Source organism: Eupeodes corollae, chromosome 1 (assembly GCF_945859685.1).
Source record: "Eupeodes corollae chromosome 1, idEupCoro1.1, whole genome shotgun sequence".
In the NCBI taxonomy this organism is placed as follows: domain Eukaryota; kingdom Metazoa; phylum Arthropoda; class Insecta; order Diptera; family Syrphidae; genus Eupeodes; species Eupeodes corollae.
In genome coordinates, this window is record NC_079147.1 from 94,504,403 (window position 1) to 94,528,902 (window position 24,500).

The window sequence follows — 24,500 nt, forward strand, 5'->3', positions numbered from 1 at the left end:
CCCGTAACCAGAGCGGACGTACGTCTTTACATGTAAATTTATTGACTTAACGAGCACTTTGCGCACTTACAACGTTCCACCGAGGAGAGGAAAAAAGATATGCATTGATGCATGCATATCTATGCATATGCATGCTGCAGCATCCCATAACTGAGCAATGGGCAACAAAAATGATACAAAAACCAAAAGGATGCCACAACTCCGATTGCGTTCGATTTGGTGCTCCAATGACGGTTTAACCTGAAGGAGCAAGTTGCAAATATGGTACCGACGACGACGATGCTATGGCGATGGCGATGAAGGCAACAACAACATGGAATTATAAGCGGCCGACCGACTTTGGTGCACCTTCTTCGATGGAAAGATATAGAGCTCGCTGGGGAGAACCATCATACATAAGGTACCTACGTATGTTTCGAAGGAGTAGGTAAGGAAAAGTTAGGTATGGTACAGAAGAGACGTATGTGCGACCACACTAAAGCACCTTGCAGTGGTTTTTTCCATACCTCGACGACGACGACGACAACTACGCACGGGGACGTTCTTCTTGCAATTTTGTGGTAATTTTGTTGTTGTTCAGCAAATCCGCAATACAAGCTTTCAAGCAACAGCTGGTAATATACGAGTAGGTATCTAAGGTTGAGAAATTTAAATATTTGTTGTCATTTAAAAAAAGAGGGACTGAGGGATAAAAGAGGAACAAATTTTACAAAAAGTTGTGTACATTCATTCATTAAAAAAATAAAGGCAATATAAGGAAATTAATACAATTTTTGTTAGTTCGTATATCCAATAATATGATAATAATAAAATGAGGTAGCGCTTTCAATAAACAATGTAATTGGTTTTTTTTAACTTAAAGATAGTTTATAAAACTGCAATGGCATTGAAAATGAGCGGTGATGCAGCAGAAAACGTAAAATACGCACAAATGCAAATGTTGCGATAAAAACAAGAGCAACAAGAGAGGAGTATCGTCGGCTTTCTTCCAACCATATCTTACAGATAAGTTAGTGCATGCACCTAACCAACTTATCTCCAGCTGCTTTAAAGAACATTTAAGCCATCCGCTCCAGCGGCGTTATTAGACTTCAGCTTAGATATGGCCTACCTATGCCTGGACCCTAACAGGATATATTTTTGTGAATTGATTCATAAACCTCTTCAGTATTGAGTGCGGGACACTTCATTGACTGGCCTTATTTTTGTTGTTCCTCAATAGCTTTTTCTACATGATATCCATTTAACAGCTGCTGAAAATGCTGCACAAGCTTCTCTTCAATTCTTAAGCTATTGTATTTTTTCCGATGTTTCGAAAAGCCTATGTGCCGGTTCTTTAATCTAACCAGGTGCCATTTTCTTGGCAGTTATGTAGAACCGGCACGGCGTGTGTTAGTGGCAAAATTCTCGTCCTCGATAAATTGGTAGAAATGGCGATCTCAAGGCAAACCTAGCCTGAGATCCGATTAGCGCTGTAGTGATTTGATTGAAAGGGATAGATTGATAGAGAAGCTTTATAGCGATTATGTTAGAGCCATTTTGTCGCATTGAGAAAAAAATTAGGTCTCTAATCTTTGTCTCAGATAGCTCATCGAGTTCTTGAAAGAATGCTTTTCCAAAGCATTTCATTCTGGTGTTTGCCAAAGCAGGACATTTGCAGAGGAAATGGATTATCGTTTCACTTTCTCTTTGGTCACTACAGCTACGGCAAAAGGTGTTGTAAGAGATACCCAACTTCTCTGCATGAACTCCTATAGACCAATGTCCGGTACAAACCGCAACAATCCTGGCTATGTCTTGTCTTGGCCTGCATAGAAGATCGTTTGTAGGGGTTTTGTTATAGGTGGGCCATATCTTGCTAGATATAATGCAGTTGGGTGAATTGCTCCACCTTCGGTTTGATTCAGTTTGGTAGATAAAAAAGATTTTACTCTTCATAGCACCAAGAGGAATGTTAACCATTTCCGCAAGTGAGCTATGAAGGGCCGATCCTTGCCTAGCTAGCTCGTCAGCCCGTTCATTTCCCACGATACCACTATGGCCCGGAACCCAGATCAGGGTGACAGCGAGGTTAATATTCAGGTTCGCAAGTTCATTGCGACATTGCTGGACCAATATAGATGAGGATATGGCCGAGTTAATGGCTTTGACAGGTGCCTGACTGTCTGTAAAGATAGTCACATTTCGGTTTTGGTTTTGTTTAAGTATCTTACATGCCTCCCTTATTGCCAGCATTTCAGCCTGAAAAACGCTAGCAAATTCAGGAAGCCTAAAGGATTTGGATACATTTAGGGACTCAGAAAAGATCCCAGAACCAACTCCGCACTCCATCTTTGAGCCGTCAGTAAAGATGGTTGTGTCGAAACCTATCGACACGATGTCATCCTTCCAATCTTCTCTCGATGGGAAAATAACCTTTAAACCCTTACTAAGGTTTAACGTAGGAGTGTAGTAGTCAGTGTCAACCGAGATAATATCTGAGGGAATTAATTTCGTAGTGTTGCTGTGACCGTAAGGTTTTGACAACCAGCTATTTGATTCCTTCAGCCTAATAGCGCTGCAGGAAACTATGTATTTAATAAAAAGGTAGAAGATCCAAAATAACTGATGAATGGAACCTCAGTATTGTTTGCCCGATCCTGAAAAAAGGAGACCCTCTAAACTGCACCAGTCTACTTAACATCGCCTGTAAAATCTTCTCTGCCGTAATATGTGAACGTCTAAAGCACATCGTCAACAACCTGATAGGTCCTTTTCAGTGTGGTTTTAGACCATCAAAGTCCACAGTTGATCAAATATTCACATTAGGGCAGATCCTGGAAGAAACCCAAGAACACCAAATCGACACCGACCATCTTTTCATCGATTTCAAGGCCGAATAAGACAGCATTTACAAAACGAGTTGTATAAAGTCATGTCTAGTTTTTTGCCAAACTCTTCCGTTTGTGCAGGACAACCATGGATAATTCACGCTGCTCCAAAAAAGTTGGAAACAACCTAACAGAACCTATCGAAGCCAAACAAGGATTTAGATATGGTGATGCGCTGTCATGCGATTTTTTTAACATCGTTCTTGAAGAATATAATAGCCCGAAACAAACATCAAATCAAATCCGAAGAAGAATTACCCTAGCGAACAGCTGCTACTTTGGTTTAGCCTAATAAATGTTCAAAGCTCTTTTCTTGATAGAACTCAAATTGCAGCATTTCTTCTCTCCGGCGCCTTATGCTGGACGATAAGTTGAAATGGGTAAAAGATGCTGAACAAACAGGGAATAGAGGAGAAGATGTAACGGTGAATTGTACGACCTGTATAAAGATTTAGGCTAATTAGACTGACTCGTCCACATTGATCGAATGAACAACAACGCTAAAGCCCATAAAATAATGTGAGAGGTTTGTAGACTTTCGCAAGGCTAACGGATAGACAAAATTCTTCTAACTAAATTGATCAATTCCCGGTAAATCTTAGAGTGTCCAAGTTTAACACAGACCTATGTGATGTCTTACTAAGAGGTAGGTTATTCTAAGTCCAAAGTTGAATCAGTAAGGGCTGCATACTTTCACCAGTTCTATTCTTTTTGTGGTTATCAGTGATGTGCTGCGGGTAGTCTTGACAGAAAACGGAAACATACCTGGAGGACAGAGAAGCAGAAATCGTAAAGCTGAAAGTAAACGCGGGAAATACTAAGACGTTCAGCCCTTTCATTTCTTTGATATTCAATTATCTATTCCAGTTTCTATTAAGTACTGTTTCTACTGAAGGCTGAACTGAACAAGATATGGCTATAGTTATTCCGAGAAATCTAAAGCTGTGTTCGGGCTGTTGTTCAATATTGGAGGAACAACTCTCTCAGCTTGATGAAAAATCATAGACTAATCTGCTTTAAGGTCAAATCAGTATTGTGATTTGGATACAGCAACTGGAAAATAACAGCAAGTTTTACAAAGAAAATGGCAAACCTTTGTAAATTTAATGGGAAACTATGTAGGATTACAGGTCAGGAACCGATTGATACCATTATATTGAAGCTCAAGCGACATAAATTGGACAGGCGCTTTAAGAAAGGTAATCAAGAAAGCAGAAGAGTCGGGACACAAAAACCACTTAGAGGAGTAAAGTTGGGGAAAAATCGTCGAGATTGAGGAAGAGCTGATGGAAGGTGATCAAGCACATCGCCGAAACACTCATGACTAGTTGAGGCCCTATGTCCTGCTAGGAAACATCCACAAAATTTATAAGTCGAGTACCTAAAAACGTAGATATTATACTCATGGAAGAATAACCCTAAGGTAAATATTGTAAGTAGCTCAGTTGAATACAAAATACCATTTTTTGAGAGGTTATAATTATAGATAACCATATAATGCAAGCTTATACTTTGATTTGAAAATATACTTACATAGCATAAGAGTTCTTGTTTAAAATGTTCCCAATGTCAAACCATAAATCTTCTAATATTAGATTTTTTGGCTGTATCGATGAAATGAATGTACCTATCTTTTAATCCAATAAAGCGGAACGTCGTTGTCATCTAAACCTACACCACCCTCAACCACCACCACATCCCCCGCACCAACCGTTGCTCGATTCTGCAAACTATATTGAAAATATTGGCAAGCTTGCTTATAAGCTAGTATCATTTGACTATCTATAATTGTATGTATAGGTATATACCTTAGCTAACAAGGAAAATATACGCATTGAAGAGATATAGGGACCTTCCAAGGACTTCTCTTTTATATAGATAAATAAATTCTTAGGTCCTTTTTCACACAGCTTATATGTATTTATGTACCTATGTATGAACATAAATCGTGTATATGTAATATACATACATTTGAGGGGGTGGTATAGCAGAGATAGATAGATAGATATTTATGTGTGAAATATTCGATTTCTTCCCAATTTTTGTTCCTTCTACTGGTCATGTGAGTGGATCGAAGAAAGAAATATATCTATGTATAATTTGAAATAGGGTGAAGAATTACCACGCACACATAATATAACAATATAAAATACAACATGAAGCGATTGGAAAAAATAAAATAAAAGAAAACGGAACTGATGAGGGTTGTGCCCCAAAAAAAAAATCACACAAATCATAAAGATAAGAGGACAAAGAATTTCACCATTTTTCTCTCCCGCATTTTTATAGATCCTGGATCCTTTTATTTTCGCGTAAGGACATCGACCCATACTATACCGACACATTTTTCTTATACACCGCACCATCTTAAGTCAGAGTAAGAGTCAGAGTCTTTTATAACTCTTATGGTTTGGTGGATATTTCTTTTCTTTTCAGGTTGTTTTACCACAATTTTTTTCCATTAGAATTTTGTTTTCTTTGAATTCGCTTACATCCTTCATACTTTATGCGTGCATTACGCATCAGCTGAAGCACAATGTGTATATATATGTGTAATGTGATAGCCATACACCACAACTCGCTACAACACAACACGAATTTATCATTTTTATAGAATGCCAATGGGGACTTTGATATGGTGGGACCGGGGGGTGGTTATTTATACCTTCATTAGATTAGGTAGCGTGACGGAAATATGCGAGATAAGAACGATGGGTTTGGTTCACCAAAAAATACAAAAATTCATACATACCAAAAGATATACAAAACATCTTCACATGCTTTATAGGTACAACAAAAACAAGACTTTTTTTCTGTTCAAAAATGAGAAATCTACTTAAAATAGCTATTAAAAGATTAAGATGATTTATGTTTTTGGATTGTATATTTTTTAATATTTGGTCAGTAGGCTATTAACTTCAAGGCGCAAGTTAAACTTCTACTGTAGTTTACCTTTTAAAAAATAATTCTTTGGAATATTTGATAAACAAGTAACACCTTAAGCGAACGAAAACATTAAAACTTATTATGAAAAAGCTCTTGTTATTATAGGAACTACATGGTTAGTACCGACTTAAATGTAAAATACTTCTGGTGCAATATAAAAACAACAAAAACGTTGGGATGCGATCCAGACTGATAAATTCTCATCCCGTCTGTCGATAAGTATTGCTTAAAAAGTATGTAGGTTTTCGTGTTTTGTTCAAAAAGTTGTCCGTTAAATTGTTCTCAAAAGTTTAAAAATGTCCAAAAGTATTTTGCATAATCCTGAAATATAGTTTCATTTTAAAATCAATTTTTGCTAACGAGATTTTTAGTCAAAAATCAATTTTTATAAATTTTAGTAGCATTTGCGTACTTTTTTTTTGTAGATTTTATTTCCTTACGAAAAAACTAACTGTCAAAAATGTCAAAAACAATATTTTATGTGAAATAAAATAATTTTGAAACCAATATCTTTAATTTTTAAAAAGATATTTGAGTCAAAGTACATTTTTACCAAATTTTAGTATTTTTTTCGTTTAGCTTTCACTTCAATTTTTCTCAAAATTTCTTATCGAACCAATAACAATATTTTTAAGCCATTGTGGTGGTTTTATCCGGAAAATTGGTAATTTTGAAATGTATTCCAATGATACTGTCAGATTCTACCGTACCCTTCTACCAAACCATTTGTACCGTCGAACCTATTTGCGTTAGAGAAAGACAGGATAACCGAGAATTTTGTGCATTGATAAGTTCTTAATTAAATTGAAATTGAAAGTATTTATAATTCAAAATAATAAATATTATTGTTAGAAGATTTTAAACTAAAAGTCCTGTATACCTCATTTATGAGTTAAATTGTCACATGTTATTTACTTTATTTTTGAACTTTTTAATATACTCATTTGTTAACTTGAATACAAATAATAATACATTTTTTATCAATTGTGTTCAAAGTCTTTCCCCTTTAAATCCCAAACCAGCAAATTTGTATAACATCTTTAAAGTTTCTGTTTTCGTTTTTAAATAATAATTTCATTGTAATTAGGGGAAACGGTAGTAACAAATCAGTCAAGAAGGTCACCATGTTTTTTTACAAATGGCATCCACGTAAAAAAGCATGATAGTGCCCCTGTCTAATGTCTCCCCTTAAATAGTTTTCAACAATGTGATATGACAAAAAACTTTAGCAGCAATAGCAACGCGTGGCCGTGTCCGCCAGTAAAAAATAAAAACTTTCAAAAACTGCAACTAAAATTGCTAAAAATGTGTTTATTTTATCATATGAAAATTATTGTTGAACATTTTTATAGAAAAATGTGATTACTTTTTTATCAAAACAGGAAAACTTTCAAAAACAGATAAGAAATAGTTTCCGACTCAAGAATAAAGAATAACATTTATTTCAAAGTATTTATCTCACGTAAAATATTGTTATCAGTACTTTGTCAAAGAAATTTATCAGTTTGGGTCGCATCACACCTTTAATTAATAATAGATAAAAATAGATAATTTTTCTTGTTAAGATCAAAATACTGTATGTATATTAATACCGTATTTAAACAATTGTATGTCAAAATACTATAAGTCAAAATTCTGCATGTCGAAACTCTGTATCTCAAAATTCTGCAGGTGACAATGTTGTAAATGGACTGAAAAATTAAAATTGTTCACTTTTCTGTTTAAGAAAATTAAGTAAAACAAAATTATTAGTTGACAGATATAAATGAACCGCAGAAAGTGATGAGGATGGGGATGTTCAAATGGTAGACATGTGCATTCAAGAGGGCACAAGCGTCCACAGGTTTTTCTCAAAACCAACCTCTGTCTATCAACTCCTACTCTCACCTCCCTGAACATCGGGTGCCTATAGTACCTCAACTGGAGATTGGGTTCCATCCCCAGTGGAAAGTTGTTGGGAGCAGCAAACTAGAGAGGTAGGGAGAGGTGTTTAAACTAAGGCAACTCTCCTTATTCATACCGCAGCGGAGGAATTCCAGAGATGGAATCAATGGTTGCGTCTACAGTTCCAGTAAGGTTGAACTACTTAGTGAACACCTTATAGGGCTTCTTCGACTTATTCGGAGCCCAGGCCTGTAAGGAGTGGTTTTATCCGGCTCCCAATCCTTGGAGTTATACTTAGGATCTGGCCCTCCAGGTTGGGGGTTGTGCGTCGGGGTGACTTCCTGGCCACGTAAAAGCCTTCATAGTTGCGAAGCACCAACATGCCTCGGATAAAAACGGATTTACTGTTGACAACCAACAACGAACTTCGGATATGCACGTGGAATGTTAGGTCCTTAACAGACCACGTGCAGCTGAAGAATTAGCGGAGGCCGTAGAACGATATAAAGCAGATATCACCGCCATCCAGGAAATACGATGGGATGGGCCGGTCAAAAAGAGGATGAAAAACTGCGATATTTACTATGGTGACTGCTACCACGAAAACCAACAGCGCTTATTTGGATGCGGCTTCGTCATTGGAGCCAGACTTAGGCAAGAAGTCTTGAGCTATAGGTGCATCAATGAGCGCCTCATGACCATACGCATCAAGGCTAAATTCGGCAACATTAGCCTGATATGCGCGCACGCCCCCACAGAAGAGAAAGACGACAACACCAAAGATATGTTCTTCGAGCTGCTAGACAAAACATATGAGCAGTTCCCTAGCTACGATATTAAAATAGTCCTGGGCGATTTTAATGCCAAGTTAGGAAGGGAAGACATCTTTGGTGGAATAATCGGGAAGAACAGCCTGCACGACAACACTTCCGACAATGGATTCAGGCTCATAGATTTTGCTGCGGGGCGAGACGTCATGGTAGCCAGTACGCGTTTTCCACACCTCAACATCAACAAAGGAATTTGGACTTCTCCAGATCAATCTACCGTCAACCAGATTGACCATATTGCGATCGACGGCAGACACGCTTCCAGCATTATTGATGTACGAACTTTCCGAGGAGCTAACATCGACTCGGACCACTACCTCGTTGTAGCCACGGTAGCACTTCGGATTTCCAGACCCAAGGCAAAACAGGGAGGTGCTGGGTGAAGGTACAACGTCGAACGGCTACAATCGCCAGAGATCGCCAAATCCTTTTTCCGACCGAGTTACAAGTAACCTCTCTCGAAGTTCTCTGCCGCCAACACAATGTATCGAAAACCAGTGTCAACATTGCCAAGATGCAATCAGAGAAGCCGCCTCTGATGTGCTGGGTTTCAAACAGCCACCATCAAGGAACCCCTGGTTTGATGAGGAATGTCGGCAGGCAAATGTAGCTTAACAACAGGCACGCAATGCGGCGCTGCATAAAAGGACGAGAGCTGCTCGTGAGCTCTATGAGCAGAAGGCTGAGAGGAACGCCGTCTTCTTAGAAGGAAAAAGAGAGGGCATGACAAGCGTGCGGTCGAAGATGTTGAGAGGTTTAAAAGCAGGAATGAGGTTCGAAAGTTTTATGAACAGTTGAAACGAAATTCACAGGTACATAAACCTAGAACCGAAGGCTACAAAGACGAAAGTGGAAACATCATATTGGAACAGCAGTCAATGCTGAGGATATGGAATAACTACTTCTGCAGACTGAATAACGGCCACGAAGAACTGAATTCCACTGTCAGGCAGGATAATCCATTTAATATAGACGAAGAAAGCCAAAAATCCCGTCCTCCCGACTTAGACGAAGTAAAGATTGCCATATCTAAGTTGAAGTCTAATATAGCAGCTGCAGCGGATGGCTTGAATGCCGATCTCTTTAAAGCAGCTGGAGATAAGTTGGTTAGGAGCATGCACCAACTTATCTGTAAGATATGTATGGAAAAAAGCATGCCCGATGAATGGAACCTCAGTATTGTTTGCCCGATCCTGAAAAAAGGAGACCCTCTAAACTGCACCAACTATAGAGGAATCAGTCTACTTAACATCGCCTATAAAATCTTCTCTGACGTAATATGTCAACGTCTAAAGCCCATCGTCAACGACCTGATAGGTACTTATCAGTGTGGTTTTAGACCAGCAAAGTCCACAGTTGATCAAATATTCACATTACGGCAGATCCTGGAAAAAACCTAAGAACACATCGACGCTCACCATCTTTTCATCGATTTCAAGGCCGCATATGACGACATCTACAGGGACGAGCTGTATAGAGCCATGTCTAGTTTTGGCATTCCTGCCAAACTCTTCCGTATGTGCAGGATGACCATGGAGAATTCACGCTGCTCCATAAAGGTTGGAAACAACCTAACAGAACCTTTCGATGTTAAAAAACAAGGTGATTCGATGTTTTAGACAAGGTAATGCACTGTCATGCGATTTTTTTAACATCGTGCTTGAAAGAATAGTGCAGAGCTCACACGTCAACACTAGAGGCACTATCTTTCAAAAATCTGTCCAATTACTGGCATATGCTGATGACATTGACATAATCAGAAAAACTCAGCGTGATGTCAATGGGGCTTTTGTGAGTATTGAGGCAGAGGCGGCAAAAGTGGGTTAAACCTCTTTAATGAGGGCAAAATAAAGTACATGCGCTGTCGTCTATAGAAAGGACATACAACACCGACGTCTTGGCCAAAATGTCACAATCGACAGACGTAACTTTGAGGTAGTCAAGTAGGTACTTCGTTTACCTAGGCTCCGCTGTAAACGCATAAAATAACACCAGCGCTGAGATCAAACGCAGAATAACTCTTGCTAACCGCTGTATCTTTGGACTAAGAAAGCAATTGAGTGGTAAAGTCCTCTCTCGAGTGACCAAAGTGTTGCTATATAAGACGCTTATCATCCCCGTCCTGCTATACGGTGCAGAAGCATGGACCATGACAAAAGCGGATGAAAGCACCTTGGGTCGCTTCGAGAGAAAAGTTCTTCGTGTGATCTACGGTCCCGTATGCATCGAAGGGGAGTCGAGGAGGAGATGGAACGACGAGCTGGGTAAAAGTCCAACGACTTAGATGGCTGGGTCACGTAGAGCGCATGGAAACCAATGCTCCGGCCCGGAAAATCTTCAAATCCGCACCCAAAGGACAGCGCAGTAGAGCTTTCTTGTGGGTGCGGATGTCTCCAGTTTCGATCTTTAATTTGGAGCGCGAAACTGGAGACATCTAGCTAGGGACCGAGCTAGATTGAGAAGTTTGTTGGCTGAGGCCCTAGTTCACACAGGACTGTAGCGCCACCTTAAGTAAGTAAGTAAGTACTTTTAAGTACAGTATTTCTACGCTCTTACGCTCATACCAGCTAACTTTTCATCGCATTAGATTTTTTTTAGTTAATTTTACCCAGCAAATTGTTTTATTTAGAAGATATCTTTGTAAATAAAAGGTCCAACTGTTCGAAATGCATTTGACTAGAAGACTCAAAAAATAGACGATAAAGAGTATATAATAATATAATAATAAAACAAAAAGGGATATGTTAACCCTGTTACATAATTTGTCAACTTCAACATGTTTTGATTTTGGGATTGTTGGGAAAATTAAAAAATACAAAACTGTTTGATTCAATTTAGTTTAAAACTACTTACAACGAAAACTTACTCTAAATTTCAATTCTACCAAATTTATACATTGTGATATGTTTTGAATTCCAACTGATTTGATGTCAGGCAATAAATCTAAAAGATATATTTATATACCATACATACCTTTTCCCTTTGGTAATTGATTTAAAAAAAAAGAAATATGATGAAATATATCATTTTTTAACCCTATTAACACAACTCATTTATGTATTTCTATCATACCTTTACCTTCACAATATACCAACGATTGCAACTTACTGCGAGTATAAGCACATTTTTACACTTATTTAGGTGATAGATTTAATTTACAATCTTTTTCGCACCCAATATAATATTACTTTCAGTATAGGTACGCATACGAAGGGCATATTAAACTCTTTCCAACAAACCACCCCTTTTGATGGGTCGTGTGTCATATACCTAACTACGTTCCTATCTTTCTATGTAGGTATGTATATATTGAAAATTCGACAACCATACCACCCTCCATGTTGGTTCGACTTCCTACATTATCGAACCCTTCTGCCAGGATCTATACATATAGAATCCATGCCTATATAGTAATACAAGGATACGAAAAAAGGCAAACGAACAAAAATACGTAATTGCGTTAAAATATGCACGACTAGCTTTTGAAGCGGTAGGATGTTTTTTTTGTTTGAATGCTTGTTGGCTCTCGTAATATACATATGACCTCTCCGTGTCCCTGGTTCTGATACTGAGCCTATCTCCTGTTCACACACATATTATATCCCTCCATATACCATTCTCACCCGACCAACCGACAAACCCAGCAATCGACGACGACGACGACGTACACTCAAAACGCGATTCTATAGCGTGCACTCAACCTCAACCAAACGATGAAATGCGAGTGTGAAAACCGCAGAAAGATTTATTCACAAAATAATTCACTGCGCATATTTTTCACATTAAACAATAATAATAATTATTATTATTAAAATATGATTCCATTTTTAAGTCTTTGTCTCTCTTTCTGGCACTGTATCCTGTCCTGATGTCACAGCAGAGTACAGCGCAGCCAGCCAAGCCAGCGTTACAACAAAGGACACAGAGTGTCCTTTTTCATTGTGCAACAATAATAATTCGTTAAAAAACGGAACAGAGGTCGGCTGAGTGAATTTACATGTGAATAGGATGCTCGAGTGGTTGGATTCAGGAGGCGATATTGTTTTTTCTTTTTAAGTGCTGAAAGTTACTGCTATAGATGCATTGCAGTGAATTTGGTTGAATAGTTTTAAAGAATCCGAGAGCCTTTTCAACCGAGACAAAAATAAAACATTGGAGAGGAAAAGACATTTTATGCACCCAGTCTGTAATTTTGTTGTATCTCTACAAATAAGTCCCGAAAAACATTGTCTCTGGATATGAAGGAACCATAGAGAGAGAGAGAGAGAAAGATAATGCTTACCTATAATTTAAATAAAGAAAGGGATTCAATTAAACAACTGACACTGCATCGTGTCATGTTTAATCTGTTTTGATCTTTTCTGGGGCATTGTTATAGTTTGTTGATTAAAATTCAACATTACTCGTATGTACCTACCAACCATTTTGATTTTGAATCTGTGAAGTCTTTTAGAATAGAAAAATCTATCAGCATTACTGTAGCAGTTTTATTATTACATCCGAGTTCAACAGGTTAAAAGGCGGATCCAGACTTTTAATCAGGGGGGGGGGTCACATTTAATTTATAGATGCATTTCTACTCACAAATGTTCTTCAATGTTCTGTAAAGGAGGCTGATAAATTTATTTTACCATAATGTGCATCTTAACCTTACATTAACACATTTCAAGAGCTTAAGTGACAATTTTTTTATAAAATTATTTTAGAAGACTGTTGTTTAGCAAATGATGGTGTTACTTTTTAATTTGGACGACTCCCTACATATAAAAGCATTAAAAGATTCCAGCAGTTTTCTAAATATGTCATATTCAAGAGCTAAAACAGTTTAAATGGTTTTTTGCATTACCCGCAGAAATATAAGAAATTGTTTTGAAACATAGCTTTTTTCAACATTAATATATACGAGTAGTTTTCTTGTTTCCATTTATTTTTCTATTAATGCGAAGAACGACACATAAATTCAAAAACCCAGAAAATGAGAGAGGATCTGATATGAAGATATTTCGGAATTGTTTGACGTATAGTTTTTTCTAATTAAATTTTCCAAAGTCTATTATTGCTATCGCTATCAATCTTCTTACTCGTAGATGCTAGAAATTATTTTGATATTAATGGAATCCACAAAACTTAAAAATTCTGGAAAGAAAAACGTTTGGCTGTTGAATTTTAGGAAAAAGCTCCATTTAAGTACATAATTTCACTAAAAGTTGGGAAAAAACATTTGTGTGGCACTCACAAATTACACGTTTCAGAAACTCTTTTCACTTTGAATATCACGAGATTCGAAGCATTTATATCATAGATATGAAAAGTTAATTTTGTTTTTCAATTAGCGATTAGATTAACAAAATTGTGAGTCTAGCTGTTCTTGGGACATACATTTTATTGAAATTCGTGTTAAAATCTTAGTTCTAGAGCATCCCAAGCAAATTCACTTCAAAAAGTAGATTTATTTAATTTTTTAAGATGTTAAAAGTTTTTGTATTCAACAAAAAATCAATTTTGAAAGAAATAAATTCATGAATGGGTCGCTAGAACTTTATAATGTCTTCCAAAATGTCTCTTTAAAAATATTTATTATATTTTAAGATTTAAAAATGTTAAGTTCTTCTCAAAAATTCAAATGCCATTTTATTTCTCCAAAAACATAGATTAACTTAATTTTTTGTTTGTAAAATCAATAGTCCGGCGTTTTTTTAATTGATTTTTACATGTAAAATTTTAAAATTCTTTTCATGGTGACCCCTTTCTGAGATATCGAGTTTTGTAAATCAAAATCAACATATTTTTTAAAATAAAAAAATATATATATTTTTCAGAAAACTTTAACAAAATAACGGTTTTATGAAGGGTACTCTTCTGGATCAATACCGAAATATGTTTTTTTTTGTAGAAAGAAGCCAAATTAATAAAGGTTAAAAAAAATCCTTTAAGTTAAAAAAAAAACAAATTTTTGTATTAAAAAAAATAAAAAAAAACGCCTTACGGCTTAAAATTATAATTTCCCAATTTGAACTCAATCGAAACAATGGTTTGTAATATAGGGGCCAGGACAAACAGACGGATGGAATCGAATACTTTTTTTGACTTTTCTACCATCGTAATGTCATGTCATGATTGATTAAAAACACGAGTTCAATTTTTTTACGTTCAGCGAGGAATTAAGGAATCTCCAAGAGTAATTCTGGTCATGAAAAGTTAACAGTTAAATAAATAGTTTCGTATTCGGTATATAAAATATTTGAGGTCCCCCTGTACTGTAAAGCCTCAAAATTATAATATTAAAAAGTTGGTAAAATTTGATTTTCGGCTAAAATATCTTTCCAAAAATTTGATATTATGCTTTCAACTAATTTAAACTTATAAAAAATATTGTTTTCAGCTTCCGGAAAAATGCATATAAAATTGACAGTTTTCTTATAAAAAATAAAACTTTAAAAATAATTACTACAAACTGGTAAAAATTGATTTTCGACTTAAATATCTTTTAAAAACTTTGAGATATTGGTTTTAAACTAATTTTATCTTTAAAAAAATATTACTGTCAACATTTTTAAAACTTGGTAAAAATGAACTTTCATCTCAAACAGCTTTTTCAAAAATTCAAAATATTGGCAAACTTATTTTATCTAACATAAAATATTGTTTTAGATATTTAATAATTTTTTTTAAAGTATAATCTATAAAAAATATTACGCAAATTCGTCTTCGTTCGTCTATTTTGTATTTCTTTATATAAGAAATAAAAACTTTTAAGAAATGCTACTAAAATTTGTAAAAATTAGTTTTCGACTTAAAATCTTATTAACAAAACTAGATTTGAAATAAGACTATTTGACATGCAAAATATTGTTATTAATTTTGAACTTTTAAAGAATAATTTAACTGAAAACTTTTTTAACCCAAAACGAAAACCTACAAATTTTTAAGCAAAACAAATCGACAGACGGGATGGGAAGTTATCAGAGTGGGTCGCATCTCAGCCTCTTTTTGATCTTTTAGTGATGTACCCAAGCGTAGTTTAAGACGTTTCCACATTTGACACACGGTTTCGGTCTTGAAAGAGTTCATCTTGTCGTCTTAGTTATTAAGATTAAGAAGTAGCTCAAAGAAAAAAGAAAGAAATGAAAATTTTTGTTTCTATAAAGTTCCGTTTAAAAACATATCGTATTGCAATTTCGAAACCCAAAATATTTTAAGTTTGACAAAATGAGTTGAGAACAATGTAGTGTTTTTAACTTTCGGTATGAAGAGTTATGGTAATACTTACGATTTACCGAATTAATAAATTTGGGCATTCCTATCGACGTTTCATGGTTCATCAAAAGTAGTTCGAGAGATATCTTTGTGTATACACACGTAACGTTCGTTGTATGATTTTTCTACGGCCATTTCTGAAGAAACATAAGAGATATCGAGTTCAATTAAATTTAATTTAACAGATAATAATACGAAAGATGCAGAAAGGACTTTCAAAAAAGTTTAATAGTGTTTTTTTTTTACTTTACCAATTTAAATAAAAAAGTCAAAAAGTAACCAAAAATTAAATTACTTCCAAAATAATTATTTTTGTTAAAACCGAAACGGTATTTTCTTTACAAAAAATAAATACTTCAAAAAATAGCTGCGCCAAAAATGTATTCCAATCAAATATCTTGCAAAAATTAAGAATAATAGCTTCGAAGTTATTTAATCATATAAAAATATTGTTTTTAACAGTATTTAACATTTTTAGAATAATCTTAAAAAAAGTATCTTAAAACAATTTAAGGCTATAAATTCTACCAAAAATTGGTAAACATTTGTTTGTGTTGTGGCAACATTTTTTTAAAATCGTAGGCCTACAAAAGTAACTAAAAACTTATAAAAACGTTTATCGACTCAAGTATCTATAAAACAAAGACAAATATTGATTTCAAAAATTATTATTAGTTAATAAAGAAATACGAAATTTAGGAGATAAGTAATTGATGCCCAAATTCGCTTTAAGCTCATAAATTTTACAATACTTACTTACTTAAGGTGGCGCTTCAGTCAGGGCGGACCTGGGCCTCAACCAACATGAGTCTCCAGCCAGCTTGGTCCCTAGCTAGCTGTCTCTAGTTTCAAACGCCAAGTTGGTTGAGGTCCTCTCCCACCTGGGTGCGCCACCTGAGTCGCGGTCTTCCTCTACTGCGCCGTCCCTCGGGATTGGATTCTAAGACCTTCCGGGCTGGAGCGTTGATGTCCATTCACTCTACATGACCTAGCCATCTAAGCCGTTTAATTCTTTTAACTAGCTCAGTCTCGATGTACAGCCCGTACAGTTCGTAGTTATATCTTCTCCTCCATTCTCCATCTATGCGTACGGGACCAAAAATCACCCGAAGAATTTTTTTCTCGAAGCATCCTAAGACGCTCTCATCTTTCTTTGACAGGGTCCAGGCCTCAGCGCCATAAATGAGAACCGGGATGATGAGTGTCTTATAGATGGTGATTTTACATGCTCGAGAGAGGACTTTACTTCTCAATTGCCTTCTAAGTCCAAAGAAGCAGCGATTTGCAAGAGTTATTCTTCGTTTGATTTCAGCGCTAGTGTCGTTGTCTGCATTAATAGCGGTGCCTACGTAGACAAAGTCCTTAACTACCTCAAAGTTATAGCTGTCCATGGTGACGTTTTGTCCAAGACGTCGTCGTTCAGTGTCCTTTTTTGATGACAGCATATACTTGGTCTTGCCCTCATTGACCACTAAACCCATCTTCTTCGCTTCCGTCGCAATGCTCAAAACGCTCCACTGACATCACGCTTTGATCTTCCAATTATGTCAATATCATCTGCATATCCGAGTAATTGGATGGACCTTTGGAAGATTGTGCCTCTAGTGTTGACGGTTGAGTTTTGCACAATTCTTCCCAGATCGATATTGAAGAAGTCACTTGACAGTGCATCGCTTTGTCTAAAACTTTTTTTACATCAAATGCATCGGTGAGATCTTTTCCTACCTTGATAGAGCAGCGTGCATTCTCCATCGTCATTCTGCACAAACGGATAAGTTTGACAGGGATGCCAAAACTAGACATTGCTCGGAAGAGCTCTTCCCTATAGATGCTGTCATACGCGGCTTTAAAATCGATAAAGAGATGGTGGGTATCAATTTGAAGCTCCTGGGTTTTTCCAAGATCTGCCGTAGTGTGAATATTTGGTCGTTAGTGGACTTTCCTGATCTGAAGCCACACTTATAAGGACCTATCAGGTTGTTGACGAATGGCTTCAGACGTTCACATAATACGGCAGAGAGGATCTTATACGCAATGTTAAGGAGACTGATGCCTCTGTAGTTGGCGCAGTTTAGAGGGTCTCCTTTCTTATGTATCGGGCACACTATGCTGAGATTCCACTCATCGGGCATGCTTTCTTCCGACCATATTTTGAAGATGAGTTGGTGCATGCTCCCTACCAAGTCATCGCCTGCTGCTTTGAATAGTTCGGCGGTGATGCTGTCAGCTCCAGCAGCTTTGTTTGACTTAAGTTTAGATATAGCTATCTTCACTTCGTCAAGGTCGGGTGGGCGGAATTGTTGATCTGCGTTGCCGAGGTTGAGTGGTTCTATCTCCCTTACAGCGGAATTCGGTTCGTCATCGCCGTTATATAATTTGGAGAAGTGATCTTTCCATATGCTCAGCATCGACTGTGGTTCTACTACGATGTTTCCCTGATCGTCTTTACAGGCTTCGGTTAGTGGCTGGTACCCCTGGGAGGTTTTTCTTACCTTTTGGTAAAATTTACGAACCTCATTCCAGTTGTGACATTCCTCTATCTCCTCGATCTCGCGCTTCTCATGCTCTCTTTTTTTCGTATAAGAAGCCGGTTTTCCTCCCTCCTCTTCTGCTCGTAGAGCTCGCGAGCAGCTCTAGTCCTTTTGTGCAGCGCCGTTTTGTATGCCTCTTGTTTCGCTGCGTGCGCTTGCCAGCATTCGTCGTCAAATCAGAGGTATCGCTGTAGTGGAAGTGTAAAACCTAGCACTTCAGAGGCGGCATCTCTGATGGCTGCAAGTCAATGTTGCCACTGGTTTTCAATGCATAATTCAGCCAGCATAGGAATCATTAAGAGGTTATTAGAGACTCGATCGGAAAAGGACATGGCATTCTCTTGCGATTGTAGCCGTCTAAAGTCGAATCTTCTCACAATACTTTCTTGTTTTGGCTTGGATCGGGATATCCGTAGCCGTAGTCAATGTTGGTCACTCGGAATGTTCGGATATCCTGTATACTGGAGAAGTGCGTGCTTCGATCGCATTGAGGTCAATCTGGTTGACGGTTGATTAATCAGGAGATTTAGTACTAGCTACCAGAACGTCTCGCCCGCAGCGAAATCGACCAACCCGAATCCGTTGTCGGAGGTGGTGACGTGCAGGCTGTATCTCCCGATTATGCCACTAAAGATGTCTTCTCTTCCTAGCTTGGCATTCAAATCTCCAAGACATTTTAAATGTCATAGCCAGGGCACTGCTCATCTGTCTTGTCCAAGAGGTCGAAGAATATGTCTTTGGTGTCTTCATCTTTCTCCTCTGTTGGGGCATGCGCGCATGTTAAACTTAGGTTGGCGAATTTAGCCTTGATGCGGATTGTCGTGATGCGCTCGCTCACTCTGTTGAAACTCAAGACTTTTTGCCTGAGCTTAGTTCAAACAACAAATCCACACCCAAATAGACGCTGTCTTTGTTCTCGGTAGCATTCGCCGTAGTATATATCGCAGTCTTTTAGTTTGCGTTTGCCCGGTCCATCGATTTTACAATGCATCATAATATAATATTAATTTATCAGTTTCCAAAACCTTTCTTCAAAATTTTGTGATTTAATTAAAAGACACCCTTTATTCTTTACTTGGATTTCACCTTTATTTCAAATTTTAATTCTTTTGAACTGTTCATTAAATATAAAATGAGCTTTACATAACGTTTTCTTCTAACTTTACAAACATAAAATTACGAATTTTATATATTTCTTCTGATTATGTTTAAAATTGTCTAGATATCATAGTTTTCAGCATGTAATAGCCATTAATACCATGTTTCATTTTTTCCCAGCTAATATTAAAAAAAAAACATTGTCTATACTCATTTCGAAGGTATTACAAAAGACTATCATAGTCAGCAAACTACAACTACACATGCTATAGGTATTTTCTGATAAGGGTGGATTTTCCAAAACATGATGGAGATGGGTTGCTATTGAATTACTCCAAACTCCCATACTCCCACATAAACTATATTATAAGCACTAAAAATTGAAGCAAGCAAAACAGTGTGTAGTAACTATATAGTATAGGAGAAGTGTAGCAGCAACATCAGTATACTCGTATAGCAACAAGAGCAACACCAGAAGTAGCAATAGCAGTAGCAGCAGCCGTGGGTACCAGTGTGGCAGCAGTTTGACTCGCTCAGTGATATATCTACTACCCTTACCACATTGGAACACTATGCTAGCTAGAGAGTCGACTAAAATGTTCTATGAGTGCGTGTGAATGTTCGTTTAGTGTATTTCCATCTATCTTCCTAGGGTAGACACACAGTTAGTCACAAAACAGCAGCTCGCGCGAAAAACTTGCTACACTTTATGCCCGGGATGTTCTGTGCTGCTGCAGCCTTGATTTATTGCCACCGACCCTGAATTGGTGGTGTGCGAAATAAATTTCAAGTGGTATGATGGCGGTCGAGAGAGAGAGAGTTAAATCCTGATGGTAGAGCAGCAGCAGTAGCAGTAGCAGCAGCAGCAGTATCGAATTGAGGCAGGAGAAGCAGTACCTATAATAGCAATGGAAAATACCATAGCCTCGCCCGCCATCACCATCACCATCACCACCACCACTACCACCGCCACCGCTATAGATCCAAAGGAGAGTAATGGCAAAACGAGGTACGTTTGGTTGCTAACAAAATGAAGGGTAAGTACTAACTCCCATGTTCATGGAAATAATGGAAGAAAACCAGAGAGAAGAATCCCAGCAAACCGATCCGATCCGCTCCGCTCCGCTCCGCTCCACTCCGCATCCGAACACCGAGCTCTGAGCCAACCCTTACCATTTTGCTATTTGCTCTAGACCAGCATTGGGCAACCAGTGCAAAGATGGATGAATGGCGGTGTCCCTTGCGAAGTAAAAAAAAACAAAGCGAAGCATAAATAAAACTAGACGAAGAAACAGCAGCAGCGGCAGAAGAAGAAAACGAACAAGAAGTAGGTAATTCGCAAAAAGGAAAAATATTTACATCAGGCCCACAATGCACAAACACACACACACCCTTTCCTTTCTTTTCACATCATCAGCCACAGGCTTCTAGGTATAAGATAGGCATATTAAGTATCTAATGAAGAAGAAACAGGAAAATTTATACCAAAACCTCTTATGGAAAAGCCTCTTCGATTGCTATTCTATACCTATTTAAAAAAAGGACAATCGAAAGAAAATGCAAATGTCCTAGATTGTAATTACCTTTTGCGTTCACTTAAAAAAAAGGTTCTCTGATCGACTGTGATTCGATGAGTCCACCCTTAAGGCAAATACCAGAACAAAAAAATTAATAACAAAAACAAAACTGTAAAAAAGAACACCCTTGGATTGAAAAAATGCGAATTTAATTCGATTAAAAGGGAAATAATTAATGGATAAGAAGTTAAGAAATTAGCGGCAAGGACGAATATTTTTTGCTTTTCTATGTGTATAGCTGTGGGTATATATGAACCTATCAAATGCGGTGTCCTTTGTAATGTCCAGAAGAACTGTAATGGTGGTAAACAATAAGGGAGTTCATAAGATAAATTTATTGCACTCAAACGGCAGCTGGGGTGAATAGGGCAGGATCCGGTTGATTATTGTGGTCTGAGTTTATTGTTTTGGATTTTATATAAACCTAATCGTTTGATTGGTATTCAATGCAAAATAAAACCAAAGGCTCTCGTTCTGTTTTAAAAGTAAAGGGTGTTTTATTTATTCTTAACAAATTTCTGTAAGAAATAAATATAAATAAAACTAAAATGGTATTTTTGTTTAATTTTAAAACATTTCTGTAGCAAATAAATTTTTGATACGAAATAGTCAGAGGAAAAGTCTGGACCGTATGATGGAGTGTTTTCGTGCACCGTATGGGAAAATGGTCTAGAAGCAGTCACTCCGGGCGATGGTAACTCTCCCATTAGTTGATAAGCTTGCTTAGTCCTATAGGATAACAGATGCATCTATGGAGATAGTGTTTTTCTGCTCATTTGGTTTGAAAAATCCAATATCTTTGCCGTAGATAACTCATCATCCATTGAATGCCTAACTTTTTCATGTGCCTCCTGAAGAATGAGTTTGGTTAAATGTTGATTTGGAACCAAAATGATTGGATTATGTTGATAATACGGCAAGTTAGCATTCTTAAATCTTCCACCAACACGAAAAACTCTATCAGGATCTACGAAAGGGTGTAGAGATGCCATGCCTCTGGACTTTAAAATACCGTCAGGTAACATTTCAAGCTGAGCTAATTTTGCTAATGTTTTGGCTGCATCATGAAGTTACTTTGGTGAAATCGATCCATTTTTCCAGTTGGGTATGTATTTCCTTTAATTATTTATGAAACGTAAGATTATAGCAGAAATACGTACTAATTTGTTCATTTCAGAGCATCTATGAGGAGCAACCTGTTCAATGTGATGCACGTGAATTTGTGGCTGTGTAGGATGCTGAAAACCCCAGACATCTTTCAAAACTTTCCATACAACAAAACCTATGATAGAACACCTTTGGAAACCAGATCTGCAGGATTTTGTTGAGTTGGGATGTGTTTCCATATTTTGACTGGAGTCAACCGTTGTATCTCTCTGACTCTATTGCGAAAAAATGTCTCCCATTTGGTTGGCGATGCTTGAATCCAAGAAAGCGTAATAGTTGAATCCGTCCATGCGAATTGCTTAATGTTTTTGTTACCGAAAACTGTAGTGACATGATTCAAAAGCTTGGCCAACATAACAGCACCACAAAGTTCTAAAAGAGGAAGACTCACTGGCTGTACAGGAGCAACTTAAGACTTGGCGATAAGGAGATGCATTTCCGCCGTTTCTTTATCATCTTCGACTCGTATATACACTGCTACTCCGTATGCCTTCTCCGAGGCGTCACTGAAACCATGCAGTTTCAAACGAGGCAGGTCACCAATGGCTCGAACCCACCTTAGAAATTGAATCTTGTTGATAATTGCAAGTATTCGTAGAAAGCATTCCACTGTTCAAGAAGTGACGATTCAATGGTTCATCCCATGACATTTTCTTCACCCACAATTGCTGCATGAACATCTTCGCCTTCACAATACATGGAGCAATCTTACCCATCGGATCAAACAGCCGAGCTATCATGGATAGAATAAATCGTTTTGTCGGCTGCGGATTGGAAAGCGAAACAGAAGGAAGCCAATGGACACCGAGTGTCTTAACTCGTTCCGAATCTTCTGACGGCATTGAGAATGTTGATTTCCGTACTCCTGTTGGGATGCTCGAAAGAAACTTGTAAGAGTTGAAAGTCCATTTCTGTGATGCAATCCAACTGTCTCTAATGTTGATCTAGTTTGTTGAATATTCTCCTTATCGTGTTTCCACCAGATATCAAATCGTCGACATGCATCTATTCACGGATCATGTTGGCTGCTAGTTGATTTTTGGAATTATCCTCTGCTAACTTCTGCATTTTTCGGATCGCAAGAAATAGAGCGAAGAATGATGTCGTAGATATTCTGTTGAAGTGCAGGACCTACTAACATAGCATCGTTTAAAGAGACTCCACTAGATGTTTTGAAGGATGCGTCAAACACCACCCTCAGTTTCGTGGTTGAACTGCTCTCTTTAATGACAGCATGATATGGCAGGAAGTGATGCTGATTTTCTATCAAACTTTTTATGTCGACTTCGCTCATACGACCCAATTGGATGTATTTTTCGTGCATCAAGATTTACATCAAGACGTCGCTCTAAACCTTTGAATCGCCGTAAAGCTCCTTGGTAAGAATCACCGAAAACCGGACGAACATTTCCTTTGATCGGCAATGCTACTTGATAGCGTCCATCAACTGTGCGTTCATTGTTGGCGATGAACTGATTTTCACGTTCTATATCTTCCGACCTTTGGTATGGCTTAGAAGGCGTCACTTCTAATTCCCAAAATTCGCGTAGTTGGGTTTCGACATCTACAGTTTGGATGAAACTTCTCACCTGATGACTTGACTCCCATACAATTGGGGCCTTTCCGAATAAGATCCATCCTAATGTTGTCTTCTGCATGACTGGCATTGACTTGTCTGTTGGTGAAATCAGTTCCCGAAACAAAAGTTCTGCTAAGACATAACTGCCAAGCAAAATATCAATTTTGGGCGACCTGTAGAATTCAGGATCGTCTAGAACATAATCGTTGAGATGAGCCCAATTCTCAACGTGAAGGGTCCGGGCCGGCAAATGCCCAGACAGTGACTTTAAGATGTAGGCTTGCCCTGTTGTTGCAAAAGTGGAATGCTGCGAAGCAAAAGTCATATCTACTACTCTTAAACATGTGCCACTGCTGACCAAACCCAACCCGGAAACCCCAGTATGAGTTGTTCGAAATTTGAGTTGTAGCAATTGGGCTGCACACTCCGTAATAAACAACGCTTCAGATCTAGTATCTAGCAATGCACGCAGCGTCAACCACTCTCCCAATGAAGTCTTTACTTTCACAAGGGCAGTTGCCCGTAAAACTTGTGAATTTTTCGTGGCACTGTCGTACTAAGAGTGGTGAGAGGTTACATTGGTAGATGTAGACGGTTGTCTATTGGAGGCTTGGAATGGAGCTTGTGCATTTAAAGTGGTATTTTGCAAATTTTGGCTGGTACCCCGTTGCTGCTGACTGCTTTTTGACGATTGTTGTTAAAGTGACTGAAAAGATCTACATATGTACATATTATGATTTTGCTGTAAGCGTGCAGTTTGT

The 24,500-nt window shown here is 37.6% G+C and overlaps 1 protein-coding gene across 1 annotated transcript; it reads right to left on the minus strand.

The window, feature by feature from the left end:
• Positions 1 to 23,383: 23,383 nt before the first annotated feature.
• On the minus strand, positions 23,384 to 24,064 carry LOC129941745 (uncharacterized). The gene has a single exon (XM_056050457.1). The coding sequence runs from the start codon at positions 24,062 to 24,064 to the stop codon at positions 23,384 to 23,386; it is 681 nt and encodes a 226-aa protein (XP_055906432.1).
• Between the last annotated feature and the right edge of the window lie 436 nt (positions 24,065 to 24,500).

Bases quoted from the DNA above. Each gene is read 5' to 3' on its own strand.
- LOC129941745 (XM_056050457.1), bottom strand. From the start codon at position 24,064: ATGACTTTTGCTTCGCAGCATTCCACTTTTGCAACAACAGGGCAAGCC.